The 18,899-nt window shown below is 37.7% G+C and overlaps 1 protein-coding gene across 3 annotated transcripts in view; it reads right to left on the bottom strand.

Moving 5' to 3' along the window:
- Positions 1 to 18,899, bottom strand: part of VPS13C (vacuolar protein sorting 13 homolog C) — a 196,589-nt gene that overhangs the window by 22,310 nt on the left and 155,380 nt on the right. For all 3 annotated transcript variants that reach the window (XM_059699561.1, XM_059699560.1, XM_059699559.1), the window contains 10 exons: positions 17,904 to 18,139; positions 12,546 to 12,687; positions 10,903 to 11,043; positions 9,735 to 9,816; positions 9,386 to 9,455; positions 8,741 to 8,852; positions 8,505 to 8,618; positions 6,213 to 6,352; positions 2,763 to 2,844; positions 1,664 to 1,777 (listed from right to left, as the gene is read on the bottom strand). In XM_059699561.1, coding sequence (XP_059555544.1) covers positions 1,664 to 1,777; positions 2,763 to 2,844; positions 6,213 to 6,352; positions 8,505 to 8,618; positions 8,741 to 8,852; positions 9,386 to 9,455; positions 9,735 to 9,816; positions 10,903 to 11,043; positions 12,546 to 12,687; positions 17,904 to 18,139 — 1,233 coding nt within the window. The remainder of the gene's footprint in view (positions 1 to 1,663; positions 1,778 to 2,762; positions 2,845 to 6,212; positions 6,353 to 8,504; positions 8,619 to 8,740; positions 8,853 to 9,385; positions 9,456 to 9,734; positions 9,817 to 10,902; positions 11,044 to 12,545; positions 12,688 to 17,903; positions 18,140 to 18,899) is intronic.

The following is an 18,899-nucleotide window of genomic DNA, read 5'->3' as shown; positions in this document are numbered from 1 at the left end:
ACACTATGGAATATTATGCTGCTGTAAAAAGGAAGGAACTCCTACCATTTGCAACAGCATGGACGGAACTGGAGAGCATTATGCTAAGTGAAAGAAGTCAGTCAGAGAAAGATAAATATCACATGTTCTCACTCATTTGTGGATTATAATGAACAACATAAACCGATGAACAAAAACAGATGTAGAGACAGAGAAGCATTAATCAGATGCTCAAAACTCAAAGGGAAGGTAGGGGAGGGTGGGGGTGAGGGGGAGAGATCAATCAAAGGACTTGTATGCATGCATATAAGCATAAGCAATGGATGTGGACAACAGGGGTGAGAGTGAGGGCAGGATTGGGGGGATGAGAGGACATTGGGGGGATAAGGACACATTTGTAATATCTTAATCAATAAAGGGGGAAAAAGTAAATGTTATTTTCTACATTAAAAAAAAAAAGAATTGCCGAAACTGGTTTGGCTCAGTGGATAGAGCGTCGGCCTGCAGACTGAAGGGTCCCAGGTTCGATTCCGGTCGGGGGCGTGTGCCTGGGTTGTGGGGGATGTGCAGGAGGCAGCTGATCGATGTTTCTCTCTCATCGATGTTTCTGGCTCTCTATCTCTCTCCCTTCCTCTCTGTGGAGAATCAATAAAATATATTGAAAAAATTAAAAAAAAAATGTTAAAAAAAGAATTAAAAAAAAAAAAGAATGCTAAACAAGCCCCACTGGTAACAAGACTGAGCCCACACAGTATTGGCTTCCTTGTGCTCCCATTTATTCTCTCTGCTTTGTCCTTCTGAAACCTTCACTGCTTTGGGCTCCTGGATCCTTTAAATGGAGGAGAACAGGTTAGAGCAAAACCTGAATATAAAACTAAGTCAGCTTTTAATGCCCCATTAGTTCCTTCCACAGCGGTGAAACAGCCTTGAAATGGTCTTAATCTCTGTAGCATTCTTCCTTACAAGTACAATTACATACTGGAAAATGTGGGCATGCTTTATTGCCCAGACAACAGAAGTGCTCAATTAATACTAAAACAATCTTTTAATGTCATCTCAAGTAATTTTAAATAAAAGAATAGAATATTGATATATATATATATTTAAATTTTATTAAATTAATTGGGGTGACACTGGTTAATAAGTCTAAAAGTTTCAAGAGTTCAATTCTATAATAAATCATCTGTATACTACATTACTGTGTGTTCACCACCAAAGTTAAGTCTCCTTCTGTCACCATTTGACTCATTTTACCCTTTTCTAACTCCGTCCTCCCTCCTTTCCCTCTGGTAACCACCATATTGTACCTATGAGTTTTTGTTAGTTTGTTGTTTTCTGTTGTATTTTTGTTATCTGAATATTATTCAATTCCCAAACACAGTTAAAATACAAATTATTTGTCATTAATAAAAGAGAACATCCATTTTCCTATAGCAGTGGTCGTCAAACTGCGGCTCGTGAGCCACATGAGGCTCTTTGGCCCCTTGAGTGTGGCTCTTCCTAAGCCTTAGGAGTACCCTAATTAAGTTAATAACAATGTACCTACCTATATAGTTTAAGTTTAAAAAATTTGACTCTCAAAAGAAATTTCAATCGTTGTACTGTTGATATTTGGCTCTGCTGACTAATGAGTTTGCCGACCACTGTCCTATAGCTATACTCAAAATAAATAAAAGACCAATACCTGGAAGGGTTCATAGAACAAAGCTTCAACTCCTTCAGACAGACCTCTAAGTAATCCAAATGGGTTTCCAAGCACATCCAAGCCTAATACAAGGACATACATCTGTTTCAAGAACTAAAAAAAAAAAAAAAAAGGAATTTAAGTCCTTTACAACTATTGGAAGAGACAACATTATGATGCGACAGGAAAAAGAGGGAGTACTGGTTAAATTAGGTTATTAAATGAAAGCAATGCGAAATAACCAGTTCACTAATTGATATTTCACAATGTGGCAGGCAGTATGCTAGTACTTTACATGGGGCTTTCAAATTAGATGGAACTAGGATTGAGGCACAGTCTGCCATTTAGCAGTTATATAACTTTAGACAAGGCACTGAGTCTCTAGGACTCAGTCTTCTCATCTGTAAAATGGGAGGTGTATTATACTGACCTGCATGACTGAGTATGCACATTAAGTGAATATATAATTCAGTAATTGTTCCTTAATTTTAATATTGTTATCATCACTATTACTATGAAACTAAATAGGGAATAACAGCCAAAAGAAAAACAAATAAAAATCTATGCTTATGTGAACATTTAATAACCAGAATGTCTCTACACACCACAGGAGAAAGCACCTTCCAACAGATGAAGGCAGGAGAATGGTACCTTGGAGTACCACAGTAAGCAAGGGTGCTCTTGTGCCCTGAAACAACTACTAATTCTGAGTAGTCAAACTGAACCACAGAGTAACTGAGTTATGAGGAGGAACCTGGCTTAGAATTCCTCTTGCAATTCTACTAGAATATACTTAGAAACTGCAGTCACTGAAAAAAATAAAATGTAATGATTCCTAAGTCATTATTTTTTCCCAAAGTGAATAAATATGTAATTGCAAAGGGAAAGGGGCACCAGAAGAAAATTTTAAAAAGGTATATAGAGGGGGAAAGAACTAAAAGAAATAGAAATTAATCATTCAAGAAACTACTAAGTAATAAGATTGCAAATTGGGATAAATTAGGTAAACATTACTGAATACCACACAATCACATACAAATGTTTTCTTTTGACATTTTATGAAGAATATTCCTTATGAGATATTATGATAAGAAATTACCTGCTCACTGTAATGTCTAACAACACTCCACATGAGCTGATCTCTTTTATAAAACTGATATCGAATTTCATAATAAGCAAGTCTGGGAGAAGAAAGATTCAAAGGTATTAAGATTATATTCTGAAAATAAGATAATTAAAATTTCAATTACTAATTATTGCTAATTCTTTTACAATTAGATCTGTACATCTGCCACATATATGTTTGAGATCTTGACATTACGGTAACAGATTTATTATTTAAATAGTACATTCTCATACAAGTCTTTCATTAAAAAAAATAAAAAGGTTTAAAAAAGTCAACCATAATCCCCCCGCACAGTGGATTTTTTAATTTTTCTTTCTGTGATTACCACTTTGAATCCTTTCTTTTCTCGTCAATACAATTTAAAAATGTTTAAATTCTGTATGCAGTTTTACACTTAACATCCTATAAAATAAAAGGCTAATATGTAAATTGTCCCCTTGGGATTTCAACCAACTGGGAGTTTGACCGCTCACTATGACAAAGCGGTGGCCACCGGGGGCAGCGTGGAATGAAGGACGGCCCTGGCCAGCAGCCGGCAGCCCGGGGAAGGAAGGCCCTGATTGGCCCTGATCACTGGCCAGGCCTAGAGATCCTACCCATGCACGAATTTCTTGCACCAGATCTCTAGTTGTGAATAAATATTTATCTCTGTTATTCAAAATTCTATGTAACACTTTTGTGTAAAGTATCATAACAATTCTTCCTCTCATGCATTTCCAAATTTTGAATATAACTCTTTGGTTAAATTTAAAGATATTTTTATGGAATTCTCCCCAAAATAATTACTGAGTGAAAGACTAAAAACATTTAAGACTCTTGATAGATATCACTTTCCTTTCATACAGGTTTTTTTCAAAGGTACCCTTTTCTCAGGCTCACCCCCTTTTTGTACTAGAATTGCTCATATTTTGAAATCTTTTGATAATTTGCTATAACTTTCCTATATTCTTTGATAAATAATAAAATGTAACATTTCAGATCTCTATCAGCCACTGTACATACCTTCCCTTTTATGAGTTATCTCTTACTGTCTCTGGCAATATGGCATTGGAATCTTTAGTTTTTTCTCATGAATGTTAAATAGGAAGACTCTTAATCCTTTGTGTCATATTTTATCAATTATTTTTTTTAATTTTCTTTATTTGGTTATAAAGTGTTTCCTTTACTTTTAACTTAGACTTCCTTTATTCAGAGACCTGATAGCAATTAACTTCTATTTTTTCCTAGTCTTTTCAACTTGAACTTTATCTTTAACTAGAGGCCCGGTGCACAAAAATTTGTGCACTCGGGGGGAAGGGGGTTCCCTCAGCCTGGCCTGTGCCCTCTCGCAGTCTGGGACCCCTCGGGAGATAACGACCTGCTGGCTTAGGCCTGCTCCCAGGTGGCAGAGGGCAGGCCCAATCCCTAGGTGCAGCCCCTGGTCAGGCTCAGGGCAGGGCCGATTGGGGAGCTGGGGCGCCGCCCCCTGTCATGCACAGAGCAGGGCGGATCGGGAGGTTGCGATGCCACCCCGTCACGCTCAGGGTAGGGCCGATTGGGGGGTTGGGGCACCGCCCCCTGTCACACTCAGGGCAGGGTCGATGGGGAGGTTGAGGCGCCACCCCCTGTCCCGCACAGAGCAGGGCCCATCAGGGGGTTGGGGAGCTCCCCCCTGTCACGCACAGAGTAGGGCCAATCCGGGGGTTGGGGTACTGCCCCGTCACGCACAAAGCAGGGCCCATCAGGGGGTTGAGGAGCTCCCCCCTGTCACTCAGAAAGTAGGGCTGATAGGGAAGTTGGGGCACCGCCCCCTGTCACACACAGAGCAGGGCGGATCAGGGGGTTGGGGCACCGCCCTCTATCACCCACAGAGGAGGGCCGATCAGGGGGTTGGGACGCCACCACTCTCACACTCAGGGCAGGGCCGATGGGGAGGTTATGGCTCTACCCCATCACACACAGAGCAGGGCCCATGGGGGAGGGGGGGCAGTTGGGGCCCCACCCCCTGTCACACACAGAGCCGCAGGGCGATCAGGGGGTTTGGGCGCTGCCCCCTGTCACGCTGATCCCGGTGCCGGGAAGCCTCTCAGCTCCGCTGATCCCGGTGCTGGGAGGCATATTACCCTTTTACTATATACAATAGAGGCCTGGTGCATGGGTGGGGGCTGGCTGGTTTGCCCTGAAGGGTGTCCTGGATCAGGGTGGGGGTCCCCACTGGTGTGCCTGGCCAGCCTGGATGAGGGGATGATGGCTGTTTGCAGCTGGTCACACACCCTTCAAGGTTAGGGTCCCCACTGGGGTGCCTGACCAGCCTGGGTGAGGGGCTGAGGGCTGTTTGCAGCTGGTCACACACCCTTCAGGGTTAGGGTCCCCACTGGGGTGCCTGGCCAGCCTGGGTGAAGGGCTGAGGGCTGTTTGCAGCTGGTCACACATCCTTCAGGGTGGGGGTCCCCACTGGGGTGCCTGGCCAGTCTGGGTCAGGGGCTGAGGGCTGTTTTCAGGCTGGCGGGTGACGGAAGCTCCCAACCGCTCCTTTTTTTCTTTTTTAATTCTGGGCCAGCTTTAGTTCTGAGGCTCCAGCTCTTAGGCCTCCACTGCTGAAAGTAGGTAATCGAAACAATGTATAACTCCAGCTCTGACTCCAGCTCTGAGATCCCAGCTTGCTGAAAGCTGGCTTCTGGGTTTGTTTTTTGGTTAAAATGTTTCAAATTGCCAGCTCAGAGGCCTGCAGCGGCAGGCAGGGAACGTTGGAATCCTCCATCACTGAAGCAAGAAAGCCTCATGTTAGCTTCAAGCTTCCTGGCTGCCGGACGCCATCTTGGCTGACAGTTAATTTGCATATCTCCCTGATTAGCCAATGGGAAGGGTAGCGGTCGTACGCCAATTACCATGTTTCTCTTTTATTAGATTCTTTGAGTCCACGAAATTCAATAGTGTACAATTGAGGTGAAAGTGATATATGTCTTTTTCTCCAAGGTAACTACTTGTTCTAATCCTATAGATGAATATTCAATTCGATAAACATTCCTTGAATATATATGTTTCTGGCACACATTTATTATACTATTAATGCAGCAAAGAGTTATCATCTATAATTTGCCTTATGATTATACTGAAATCTTACCCTGTAGCTACATATTTCTAAATATAATTGTTTTAAAAAATGGTCAATATATACTACTAAAATAATTCAATTTTAATCTACATTAGTGTATTGTCAAGATATTAATAACTTAAGAAAACACAAGATTCTTTACCTTATTTTTATGAGTAAAATAAGCATACCAAAAGAGAATAACTACAAAGGGACCAAACTCTTCAAGTTTAAGTAGTAAGACTTATCATTTTTCTAAGCTAACATTCTAGCAAAAATGAAGGAAATTAATATCCAGAAAGATAACCTTGGTACAAAAGTCTCCCAATGTACTTTAACATAAATCTTACTTAAATATAAGATCATCCACATCAGTCAAAGTAGCACCTATGCTTTTCAATAGCAAATTGATGGAATGAATTGCAATCATTTCTTGTTTTTCTTTGTCTGATTCTTCACCTCCAGAACCCAAAGACAGACTCAAATGTAACTAAAAGAAAAATAATACTCAATAAATAGAAGGTAAAAACAAAACAAAAAAATTTATATACAGATATTTTAGATACAAACAAATGTTGTATCTTTCATTAGGGTCCTACCGAAAGCCATTATTTGTTACTCAGTATATAATTATCACAGAATAACTCATTCTTACCTGATTCTCATATTTTGTGAAATATAAATTAGTCTGCTCCAAATTTAGAGCTATAATTTTATTCAAAGTGTATAAATGTGATTGTGTTTATATGGAGGGACTAAAATAACATTTAAAAAAATAGCATAATCATTTTAGGAAGAAAAATGTCAAATGGCACACAAGTAAGCTACCAGTCAAAATGGATAATCAATTATTTTCATCCAATTAGGTAAATAACTTATGGCAACAACTAACTATAACAATTGTTACAATTATAAGTAACAATAATAACAAGTAACAATAAGTGACCATTATGGCAACCATTAGCAAGTTGCTAAATAAGTTTTTAAAAGTGTAATAATAATGTATTCAGCTTCCACGTTCCCCTTCACCTCAGTACTGAAACATGAGACTTTCACATTCCCATTTAGCTTATTCTACTTTGTGCTGTATCATTAGTACAACAGTGCCAGAAAACAAGGTCAAATTGCGACCTGTGTAAACAGAACAGATGATTCTCCTTTCTCATTCTGCCATTCCCTAGGCATTCTACCTAACCCAGATAGAGTTCAATAGAATAGACTTAGGGTAAGTCCAGGAAAGCCTGGTTGTTGGTTTTTTTCTTAGATGTGGACTTTTGCCCATCTGCAGAGTCAAGAGAGTGTTGGGATCCAGGAAAGGTAAGCTTAGATGGATAGAGATCCAGCCTTTCTCTAGGGCAAAGTCACCATGGGATAAGAAAGTAACTATAGTTCATAACCTTAATTATTCAACTTCATGGCACAATTCCCAGTGTGCCTAAAAACCTGAATACTCCCTAGATCAGGGATGGCGAACCTTTTGAGCTCGGCGTGTCAGCATTTTGAAAAACCCTAACTTAACTCTGGTGCCGTGTCACATATAGAAATTTTTTGATATTTGCAACCATAGTAAAACAAAGACTTTTATTTTTGATATTTATTTTATATATTTAAATGCCATTTAACAAAGAAAAAATAAACCAAAAAAATGAGTTCGCGTGTCACCTCTGACACACATGTCATAGTTTTGCCATCACTGCCCTAGATTATAAACTCCATGAAGTCACTTTATACCTCCCACAGAAACTTTGATCATAGCCATTCAATAAATATTTCTTGAAGGTATTATTCAATCTCAGAAATAACTTATTCCCACTTAATGCAAAAGAAATTGTATATAAACTACCACATAAAGCAATATCAATTTTAAACCTAACACTGGATATGTCTGATACCACCAAACTAATACGTCAATTTAAAATAATTCCATTTTATAAATCCTTCACTTAGCTGAATGGATTGGTGAATGCTACCGAAAATAATGTGCTGTGAACAGTTTTTGAAAATGTAATGGGTCATCAATATTTTAGAGTTACTTAGTTGTTAATCTGCCCCATTACACAAGTTTACAGCATTATGGTTGATAGCATTTGTGAATTTCCTGAGCAGTCACCTTCTCCTATAAAACCTACAAAGAACAACAAAAGAAGAAAAGGAAATGGGTTCATAAAGTACAAAATCAGGCAAGTGAAAGGTATCCAATTTTCTACTCCCTTAGTTACAATCAGATGTTGGAAGTGTGAAAAACACCACATCAACAGTATAATAGCAACTTCAGCGTTTTTACATTCTGGTGAGGGCACCCATTATAGCTTTCTGTTTAAGCAGTGGTAGTAGTTACAAAGTGCAACCAAAACATTAAAGGTTGGTGAGCACTTCTTTGCTTAATTAAGAAATGCTTTTATCAGCTGCTTCCTTGAATAAAGGGGCTATTAATTCAAGACTAGAAAGCACACTCTGGTGGTTTCTCTGTGGGAATTATGGTTATACATGTGTTACAGAGAACTATCTTAATTATTTCAACTTATCAAACAAAATTCCACCAAATACTTGATGCAACAAATTAAAACCCACGATTATACACAGCCCCTTTAAAAGTTCTACAACAATTCTGCCAAACTTTCAAAATAATAATTACAACAAACCTTAACAGGAGAAATATGGAAATGTTCAAAGAAACTAAGAACTGACATATCGGTCATTGAAGTCTCCATTAATTCTGTGTTTAGGGCATCAATATCTTGCTGGATTAACTTTGTCTGAAAAAGAAATAAATCAAGAATTTCTATTTTAATTTTCTTCTTCTACTACAGTTATTTCAAAAAATGGCTGATTTAATTTTTCAAGTTTTATAATTTTTCCAAGAAATAAAAATTGTTACCCGTTTTCTTTCGGCTTCAGGATCAGTTGCTGGGGTAAACAACGCAATTATAGCTCCCAGAAACCCCTGATCAACTTTTAAGGCCATTTCCTGAATGAGGACCATAAAATACCTGAGGGAAAACATTTTTTTTTAATGGAAAAGGGTTTCTATCAAACTTAGTAATTTTCAATGTTTCAACTTTTTGCCAAAAGCCATAGTACTTATTCCTTTATCTCTTAAAAAGTGTCATGTTTACAAGCTCAAAGTCTACTTTACTTAGACTGAGATTTTTTTTTCATTACAGATTTCACTGAAGGTGATATTTAGCATTTAAAGTTTCAAATTCCCACACTTATCATGTTACAGAAGAGACAAATATGACGAGATGATATAGCATGTATTATCCTTTCTTTAGAGTCCACAGCAATTACTTTAAAGAATACATCTCACAAATTATGTACATATGCCATTTATATTTCACTAACTATTTTATATACTAATTAGAGTAACAAAGTGGAGAAGGCATTTGAAGGAATTATTTCAACATAGAAAATTACTTGACCAAAAGTGGATTAATATGTTCAGGTAGAAAATAATTTACTATTTTCAAAATAGAGTCTCATTTGTAAATTCCTTTAGATAAATAAAGGAAAATGGACTTACTTAAACTGTAAGACTTTACTGTACTCATTAAATCTTGTGATGACACTCACATCAATGAAAGGTTTGGGTTCTACGGGGAAGAAATAAAACAAGAAAGAGGCAATCAAGCTTTATATTAGGTAAAAATAATATTTACTTAAGTTTTATAAACAGAGTATATCTCAACTTAATATTTTTTCAGATTCAAAAACACATTTCCTTATGTAATTCCTTATTTATATAAAACAAAGAATAAATTAAACAAGAGGATTTATTATTCCAGGTTGACAGAGGAGAATATAACCAGCTAAATAACTTTTGCCTGACACAGAGTAATATTCAACTTAATTTTTTTGTTGTTGTTTTTTACCTGAATCCAAAGCAATAGATTTTGGAGGGGCCACAGGATGAAACACAACAGGGAACATTGTCCCTGGTAACTGATTATCAACCTGAGGGGATAAAAAAGAAAAGTAACTCAGCAGGATTACAAATAATTTAAACTTTTCGTTTCAGAGACAATACTATACAAGATGTCACAAATTTCATCATAATTAAGGATCCGTATGTATATGTGGTACTATTAGAAGTTTCACTTAAATCTAAAATTCTTATATACCTCAGCAAGGGCAAGCTTTTTTATATGAAGGAATATGTAAATATCCTCATCAGTGCATTTACATTACACAGCATGTACATCATTAATGGAAATACTTGTACCTATGGATCATGTGAGATTTTAACTATGTTTAAATAAATTGTAAATGGAGACTGGATATGAAATCAAATGATAGGTAGAAAGAAGAAAAAGAATAAAAATGTCCTAAATAATATCCAGCAGTTAAAAGGAAGGAAAAAAAAGAGAGAGGGAGAGAGGAAAGGAAAGAAGAAGGGAACAAGCAAAGCAGCTGCCCAAACAACCTCCAATAAGCCCAGGTAGAATGACAAAAGAAAATGCTATTTGGGGATATCATGAAAAATTCAAAGGAGTATTTAAAAACAACAATTTCAATTCAAGGAACCACTCTTGCAGGCTAGCTGGTCAAATTAAATAGTCTCAATGTGACAAGATCTTTGGACTTTGATGGTAATAATATGCTGAATCCACAGGATATTTTAGAGAAGGAGAATAAACATACAAATGAAAAGAAAGACATTAATTACAATGTATGCTAGAATCCCCAAGACTCCCAAAGTGATTAGATACAGGCGCTCTTTCACTTACGATGGGGTTATGGGGTTACATACCGATAAATATCCTAAGTCAAAAATGTATTTAATACTACCCTGCAGAGTATCGGTTGTTGCCCTCGTGATCACCTGACAGGGAGATGTGGCTTGCTGCCTCTGTCCAGCAACACCAGACTAGCATACTGCATATCACTAATGTGGGGAAATATCAGAACTCAAAATTCAAAGTACAGTTTCTACTGAATGCTTATTGCTTCCCACCATTATAAAGTCCAGAAATTGTGAATCGAACCATCGTAAGTCAGGAACAGTCTGTATAGGTACTGAAGTGAGGATGACAGTGGTACCTGAAGCCAATACAATCTGGCTCTCAAACTTCTCTGGTGGGGAGACTGCTTAAATTCAATTTGAATTCCTGATAAAAAATCTCGCTTTATAGGGCATGGAACAGGGAGGCGCATTTCCATTGGAGTTTTATCAAAATTGACCTGGGGGGGGGAAAAAGAACATGTGTTTGTGATGAGCAGGAATTAATTAGCACTGTGGCCCATTTTAAATACTCATTTACTCACAAATTGAAAGGGAAAAATATTTTAATTTCTGCCTCACCAAAATATCTACCTTAAGGTGAAATACAATTGAGATGTTTGAAACAGAATCATCACTTTTATACTAAAGGTATGAGGAAAACGAAAACAACTGAGAACTTTTCAATTACATAAACTGTACTTGAAGGAAGTCATGCTTTGTATTTTTTTTAAAATCTTCAATAGTCATGGATAATCCTAGATAATTTTTAAACTTTGTTTTAACAAAATTAAACAATGAATAGTTGACAGCTTATTTATAACTGACACGAATTGTAGTTATTTACATTTGCGCATGGCTGACATTTATGGGGAAGGGTTTAGGATGGGGAGGGTATCTGGTAGCCAATGCAAACTCAACCATCAGATAACAAAGACAGAAAGCTGTATGACTGAATCAGAACAAGCTAGAAATTGCAGTCAAGATTCTGGGGTCTTCTTGAAGCAAATTAATTTTCAGAGTCACTGGAAGGGCCTATGTACACTTTTGTGGAAATCTCCCCTTCTTTGTGGACATATCATCACATTTAATGAATTTAATTGAGCAAGTTTTCCATCATTAAAATATATAATTTTGTAAAAGTCTTTATTAGGCAATACATATTGGTATAATTCAATACCAATAAAAAAATATTTCAACCAATCTTAATTTCTCCATAATCTGACAACAAAACTAATTCTGTGGAAACTATTTGTCTTGTAAATAGATTATTAAAATGTACTACAGCATATGATTTAATAACAATGTATTTTTATTAAAAATATACTAATAAAAATATATTAATAAATATTAGTCATGCCAATCCTAATAAATGAGTTTATTTACTAATAAATTAGCTTCCACACACACATTTTCACTTGGATAGTAAAATTTTATTTATTAGCACCATCACCAACAAAATTCTATCTAATAATAGACAAACATGGTAATTGACCATACCATCGCTACGCCCCCATTGGCTAATCAGTGTGATATGCAAATTAACTGCCAACAAAGATGGTGGCTAATTTGCATACTGCAGGCAGGGCAGGACAGCACAATCCCGCCTGCCCTGCCGCCATCCGGCCCTGCTATCTGCAACCCGGGGCGGCAGGCATCCACGTGCAACCTGACCTGGGGCAGCCAGGCGGGGCAGCAGCAATCGGCCGGCCCACCCGGGTGTCCCATGTGCGACCCAACCCGGGGCGGTGCCCCAACCCCCGGATTGGCCCTGCCATCTGCCACCCGGGGAGCGGGCCTAAGCCAGCAGGTGGTTACTTCCCAAGGGGTCCCAGACTGTGAGAGGGCACAAGTGGGGCTGAGGGACACCTCCCCACACACCCCTCCCCCGCCAGTGCACAAATTTTTGTGCACCGGGCCTCTAGGACATATATAATATCAAAAACAAAAAATTCTGACATACCTCAAAATTATTGTCTAGTTTGATCCAGCCATGTTGTTTTGCTGCTTGATATTTCTTATAGGATTGCTCCAGTAACATTATGTGCTTTTGACTAAAAGGCTTCCATTTCTGTTTTGGTTTCATCTCCCAAACAACACCAGAACTAAAATAATTCATAAAGAAAATTAAATTAGGAACACATATTTAAGTTTGTGGAACTGTCATTCAACTCAAAATTATTGCAACTATCAATCTTCTATGAAAATTACATTTACACAAGAGATATTTTTGAAATACCAGAATACACCTGTATTATAAAGTAACATAAGGAAAAGAAGCAGTGGGAAATGTTTCTCTATCACAAGTTGACATCAATCAATTAAAGAATTGGCAAACTTTTATAAGGACCATATAGTAAATATTTTAGGCTCTGTGGCCGAGACAACATTAAAGTTACTATGTAGCAACTTAAATAATGAGAGAAGAAAAGAAATCTTCCACAAGTTTTTTAATTGATGAAATTCAAAACAGAAAAATAACAATTTTGTATAATTTTTAAAAACACAAGTCTATTAATAATGAGAAAAACACATTTTTATGTTTAAATTTATGACATATAATTAACATAAAACAAATTAGTTTCAGGTTACAACCTAATTATTCAATATTTGTATATACTGTGAAATGATCACCACAGTAAGTCATGTTTGAAAATATTTTCACCTATTTGTTCTTTGCTAACTATTCATAGAGGCTAATTCTTTAGTCCAGGGGTCCTCAAACTACAGCCCGCAGGCCACATGCAAATACAAATACTGTATTTGTTCCCGTTTTGTTTTTTACTTCAAAATAAGATATATGCAGTGTGCATAGGAATTTGTTCATAGTTTTTTTTTAAAACTATAGTCCAGCCTTCCAACAGTCTGAGGGACAGTGAACTGGCCCCCTGTTTAAAAAGTGTGAGGACTCCTGCTTAAGTCACTTCAAATTCAGCACTGCCTTCTCAAATATGTATACAACTGAGCAGTATTGCTAACACCTGTTGACTTATCAAAATAACTGGCCTTGTTTTATAATTGACTATTGATGCTCTGAATGTCCTCAATTCTTCAACTGTTCTCACCAAAAGACTAATGGTCCTAAGTTTATTTTCTCTGGATTCATTTCTTCAGCTGTAACAATCTCATTATTCAATTAACTCACCACGATAAAAGGCTTTCCATGCTTGACTTACAAATGAGTCATTCAGAAACTAACTTTGGTTATAACCTCATTTTATTTTTCTAAAGAAAAGCTGCTGTCGTTATTTAGTCTTAAATTTTCTCATTTTTCTGGCCATTGCTTTTCTGGGTATACTGTGACACATGCTTGATTTGGAAATGTCAATATATATTGGATACTTTTAGCACAGGGCTAAAAGAAAATATTCAGATGGCAATTAAGCATATGAAAAGATGATCAACATCATATGTAATTAGGGAATTGCAAATCAAACTAACAAGGAGATGCCACTACACACCTATTAGAATAGCCAGAACCTGGAACACTGACAACATCAAATGCGGGCAAGGATGTGGAGCATCAGGAAATCTCATTCATTTTGCATTCTCAGAGGGAATGCAAAATTAGTGCCGCCACTTTAAAAGACAATTTGGCAGTTTCTTATAAAATTAAATACACTTTAACTATATGATCCATCAATCATGCTCCTTTATATTTACCCAAATGAGTTGAAAACTTAGTATCCACACAAAAACCTGCATGTGAATGTTTATAGTAACTTTACTCATAATTGTCAAAACTTGCAAGCAACCAGGACTGTCTTTCAGTCAGTGAATGGATAAATACACTATAGTACATCCAGACATGGAATACTATTCAGTACTAAAAATAAGAGTTATCAAGCCATAAAAAATGAGTAATCTTGAGAGGACATTGTTAGGTGAAAGAAGCCTATATGAAAAGGCTATATACCATATGATTCCAATGACATGACATTCTGGAAAACTTATAGACAGTAAAAAGATTAGTGGTTTAGGGGGAAAAAGGGAGGGATGAACAGGTAGAGCACTGGTGACTTTTAGGGTAATGAAACTATTCTGTGCTAGAGGCCCAGTGCACAAAATCCATGCACTTGGGGGAGGGGGGGCACAGCCTGGATTGTGAGAGGCACAGGCCAGGAGGAGGGACCCTACCACTGCACCATCAGGGCCAAGGAGGGATGTGGGAGGTTGGCCAGCCAGGGAGGAACCCTGGGAGGGCTCCAGGGCATGTCCAGCCCGTTTCACTCAGTCCTGATAAAGCAAGCTAACCTACCAGTCGGAGCATCTGCCTTCTGGTGATCAGTGCACATCATAGTGACTGGTCAAACAGTCGACTCTCTGCCCCTGGTGGACAGTGCACGTCATAGCGAGCGGTTGAGCAGCCTTAGCATATTATTAACATATTACGCTTTGATTGGTTGAACGGCCAACAGGATGACTGGACACTTAGCATGTTAGGCTTTTACTATATAAGACTAGTGGCCTGGTGCATGAAATTCATGCACATAGGGGGGAATGTCCCTCAGCCCGGCCTGCACCCTCTCCAATCTGTGACCCCTCGGGGGATTTCTGACTGCCAGTTTAGGCCCTGTAGGATCAGGCCTAAACCGGCAGTCGGACATCCCTCTCACAATCCGGGACTTCTGTCCCCTAACCACTCACCTGCCTGCCTGCCTGCCTGATAGCCCCTAACCACTCTGCCTGCCGGCCTGATCGCCCACAACTGCCCCCCACCGCCCCTCTGCCGGCCTGCTCGCCCCTAACTGCCCCCCCAGCCAGCCTGCTAGCCCACAACTGTCCCCCCCCCCCCCGCCAGCCTGATCACCCCTAACCACCTCTGCCTTGGCCCCAGCACCATGGCTTTGTCCAGAAGGACGTCTGGAAGATCTCCTGGTTTAATTAGCATATTACCCTTTTATTAGTATAGATCAGTGGTTCTCAACCTTCCTAATGCTGCAATCCTTTAATACAGTTCCTCATGTTGTGGTGACCCCCAACCATAACATTATTTTCATTGCTACTTCATAACTGTAATTTTGCTACTGTTATGAATCATAATGTAAATATCTGATATGCAGAATATATTTTCATTGTTACAAATTGAATATAATTAAAGCATAGTGATTAATCACAAAAACAATATATAATTATATATGTGTTTTCTGATGGTCTTAGGTGACCCCTGTGAAAGGGTCGTTTGACCCTCAAAGGGGTAGCAACCCACAGGTTGAGAACTTCTGGTATAGATGATACTGTAATGGTGGATACATGTTATACATTTGTCAAAACCCATACAATTTATAATACAAAGAGCATCTCTGACATAAACACATAAAAAGGGACTTTAAATAATGATGTATCATTATTAGTTCATTAATAGTAAAAAATGTACTATTTCTCGATATCAATAATAGGGAAAACTTGGGGGTATATGGGAACTCTACACTCAATCTATACTAATAAAAGGGTAATATGCTAATTAGACTGGATTGACCAGACATCTTCCAGTTGTCCTGCCTTCCTTCGGGAGAAAGCCACTGTGGCGGGGGCTGAGGCAGGGGTGTTTAGAAGTGATCAGGCCGGCAAGGGGGAGCAGTTAGGGACGATCAGGCTGGCAGGGGAGGGCAATTAGGGGCAATCAGGCAGGCAGGTGAGCAGTTATGAGCCAGCTGTCCTGGATTGTGAGAGGGATGTCCGACTGTCCCATAGGGATCGAGCCTAAACCAGCATCGGACATCCCTCGAGAGGTCCCGGATTGGAGAGGTTGCAGGCCAGGCTGAGGGACCCCCCTCCACCGTGCACGAATTTCGTGCACCAGGCCTCTAGTTTTCTTATAAACCTAAAACTGCTCAAAAAACTAAATCTATTTTAAAATAATGTGTAACTGACTTACTTTTCCTCAGTACACATCCTTACTGAATGTGCAATATGTCAGAAAAAAGGTACTCTAGTTCTTTTAGATGAAGTTTTAAAATGACCTTATAAATAAAGGCCAATCTGACAATATACTCTAATAGCATATATAATATTAAAGTATAAATACATTATGTCAAAGAACAAGAGTGAAAATAAAAATGGATTTATATGTTTTTAAAATGATTTTCATATTTAGTTTAAAAACACAATACACTTAAAAAAAGTTTCTGTACTTATATGGTTTGCCAATGAACTGCCCTTATTTTAAAGTGGGTCTAAGACTCCACTGATAAAATTTGATAGATAAACTTTAGGGTAAAAAATAATAATAATAAAAACACAATACAAGACTGAGTCCTGGCTGGGTAGCTCAGTTGGTTAGAGCATCGTCCCCATACACCTTGGTTGTGGGTTTGATCCCTGGTCACGCCCATACAAAAAATAACCAAGGAATGCATAAATAAGTGAAACAATAAATTGATGCTTCTCTCTCTCTCTCCCTCCCTCTCTCTCTCCCTTCTTCTCTAAACAAAATAAATCAATAAATGTAAAAACTTTAAAGACACTATACAAGACTGAAATGTACACCCAAGAGAATATATTACTCACATATACATAAATATGTTAATATTATATTAATGGTATTGTAATAGCATTTATAGAAAGCTTAATCTGTCAGGTGTTATACAAAGTGCCCTATATACATGGTTTCTTTGTTTATTCAATTTCTTTTTTCACTAAACACATAAATATCAATAGATTCTATGCTGATTATATATGACCACATGTTCACCATTCCACCCATCATGCTCCAAAAAGTGAGTCTTTTACCAAAGTTAGTGTAATCAGAAAAACCAAAATAAACAAATTCAAATATTTTTCTTATAAAGGTATAAGCAAAACTAGAGAAACTGGTCCCATCAGTATTAACAAGTTCTAAATAATCATCCACTAACAATTACATACCCATGTCAAATACTGCCTCCTCTATGAACCTTTTTCTAATTTATCTGACCCATGTGGTTGGCTTCCCCTGTCCCCTGCCAGTTTCTTCAGCCACTACCAAACGAATTAGTTGCTTCTAACTCTGTATTTCCATTGTATGTGTGCATACTTCTTTGTAGCATTTGTGTTTTTATAATTCACTTAGAAAAGCACATATAAACAACAAAGAAAGAAGCAAATCTTTTTTTCCCCACCAAGGAGGAGTATTGTAAAGGCAAAGATATTATCTTAGGCATCTTTCTATCTTCTGTGGTATTCAACCACCTAGCAGTGAAAACAAATGTTCTGTAAAGTTTTCCTGAAAGAATGTACAGTATATAAAATTCAGAACAGGTAAAAATTTACTCTCAAATTTGATATTATGACCTCAATGTCTTTTAAAGATTTCTGATGCCTTATCTTCTTTCTTCCGTACCTTGTTATCCCAATATATGAAACTTCTTGCTTCTTTTCATTGTTAACCAGGGAAAGCCCAAGACTATGGAGAGAAAAGGTTATTTCATGATCAGCCTGCTCCATTTCTTCTGCCTGAAGTGCTTTGGAAACCAAGGCAACATCATCAGTGAAAAGCAAAACTCTCTGGCGCCCATCCAGGAACGACACCCAGTGTATCTGGATGTTTGCATCATATGGAAACTGTCCACATTCATCCTGGGGGTTAAAGAGACTTTATATTAAACCCACAAATAGTTTTTATTCCATAAAGTTGAACTGCAGTAACTAGAAAGTTCATGAAAGTTTAAAAAGCATGACTATAAATTGGAAAACTCTAACCACCAAAACAAACTTCTAATCTATTTCAAAACATCTCACTGATTTTTCAAACAATAATAAAGACTGAGAGTGCTTAATTTTTTTTATACCTTAGTTTGAATTACCTAGTTGGTGCTCAAAAGGCACTTAGCAGGAACAAGAATAGCCTTCAATGACACCAATGCCATAAGATGCTTACTTGTCTCCAACATGGACAACAGAATGGTTCAGACGTTTATTAGGCCTCAGGTAAAACTAACCTAGTTTATTTTTGTTTTAAAATTTTATAACACTGCAAAAATTTATATACATCACACTGTTAAACAGTCAAAATATGGTGATCAATTTATAGTAAGTTCACCAAGAAGAGCCTGAAAATATGATGCTTGATTAGTGTTTTCAGAGATTAAAATAATGATTCCTCTTCATCTAGGCTTAACATAAATATAACCACATTTCAATTCAACAGGTAGTACAAGTACCTACTATGTGCTTTTCATCTCTTGCTTTCTTGGGAAAAAAACAAATAAAGGATGTTAACAAGAGTATGGAAATAGTTTTGTAATTGTTAGAAACAGAGGCATGGATACATGGAACAGGCTGATAGCTGTCAGCGGCAAGTGAGGAGGGGACTGGATAAAAGAAGGTGAAGGGATTA

Source organism: Myotis daubentonii, chromosome 1 (assembly GCF_963259705.1).
Source record: "Myotis daubentonii chromosome 1, mMyoDau2.1, whole genome shotgun sequence".
NCBI classification, from domain to species: Eukaryota; Metazoa; Chordata; class Mammalia; order Chiroptera; family Vespertilionidae; genus Myotis; species Myotis daubentonii.
Note: the sequence above shows the minus strand (reverse complement) of the source record. Positions and strands in the feature narration are given on the sequence as shown.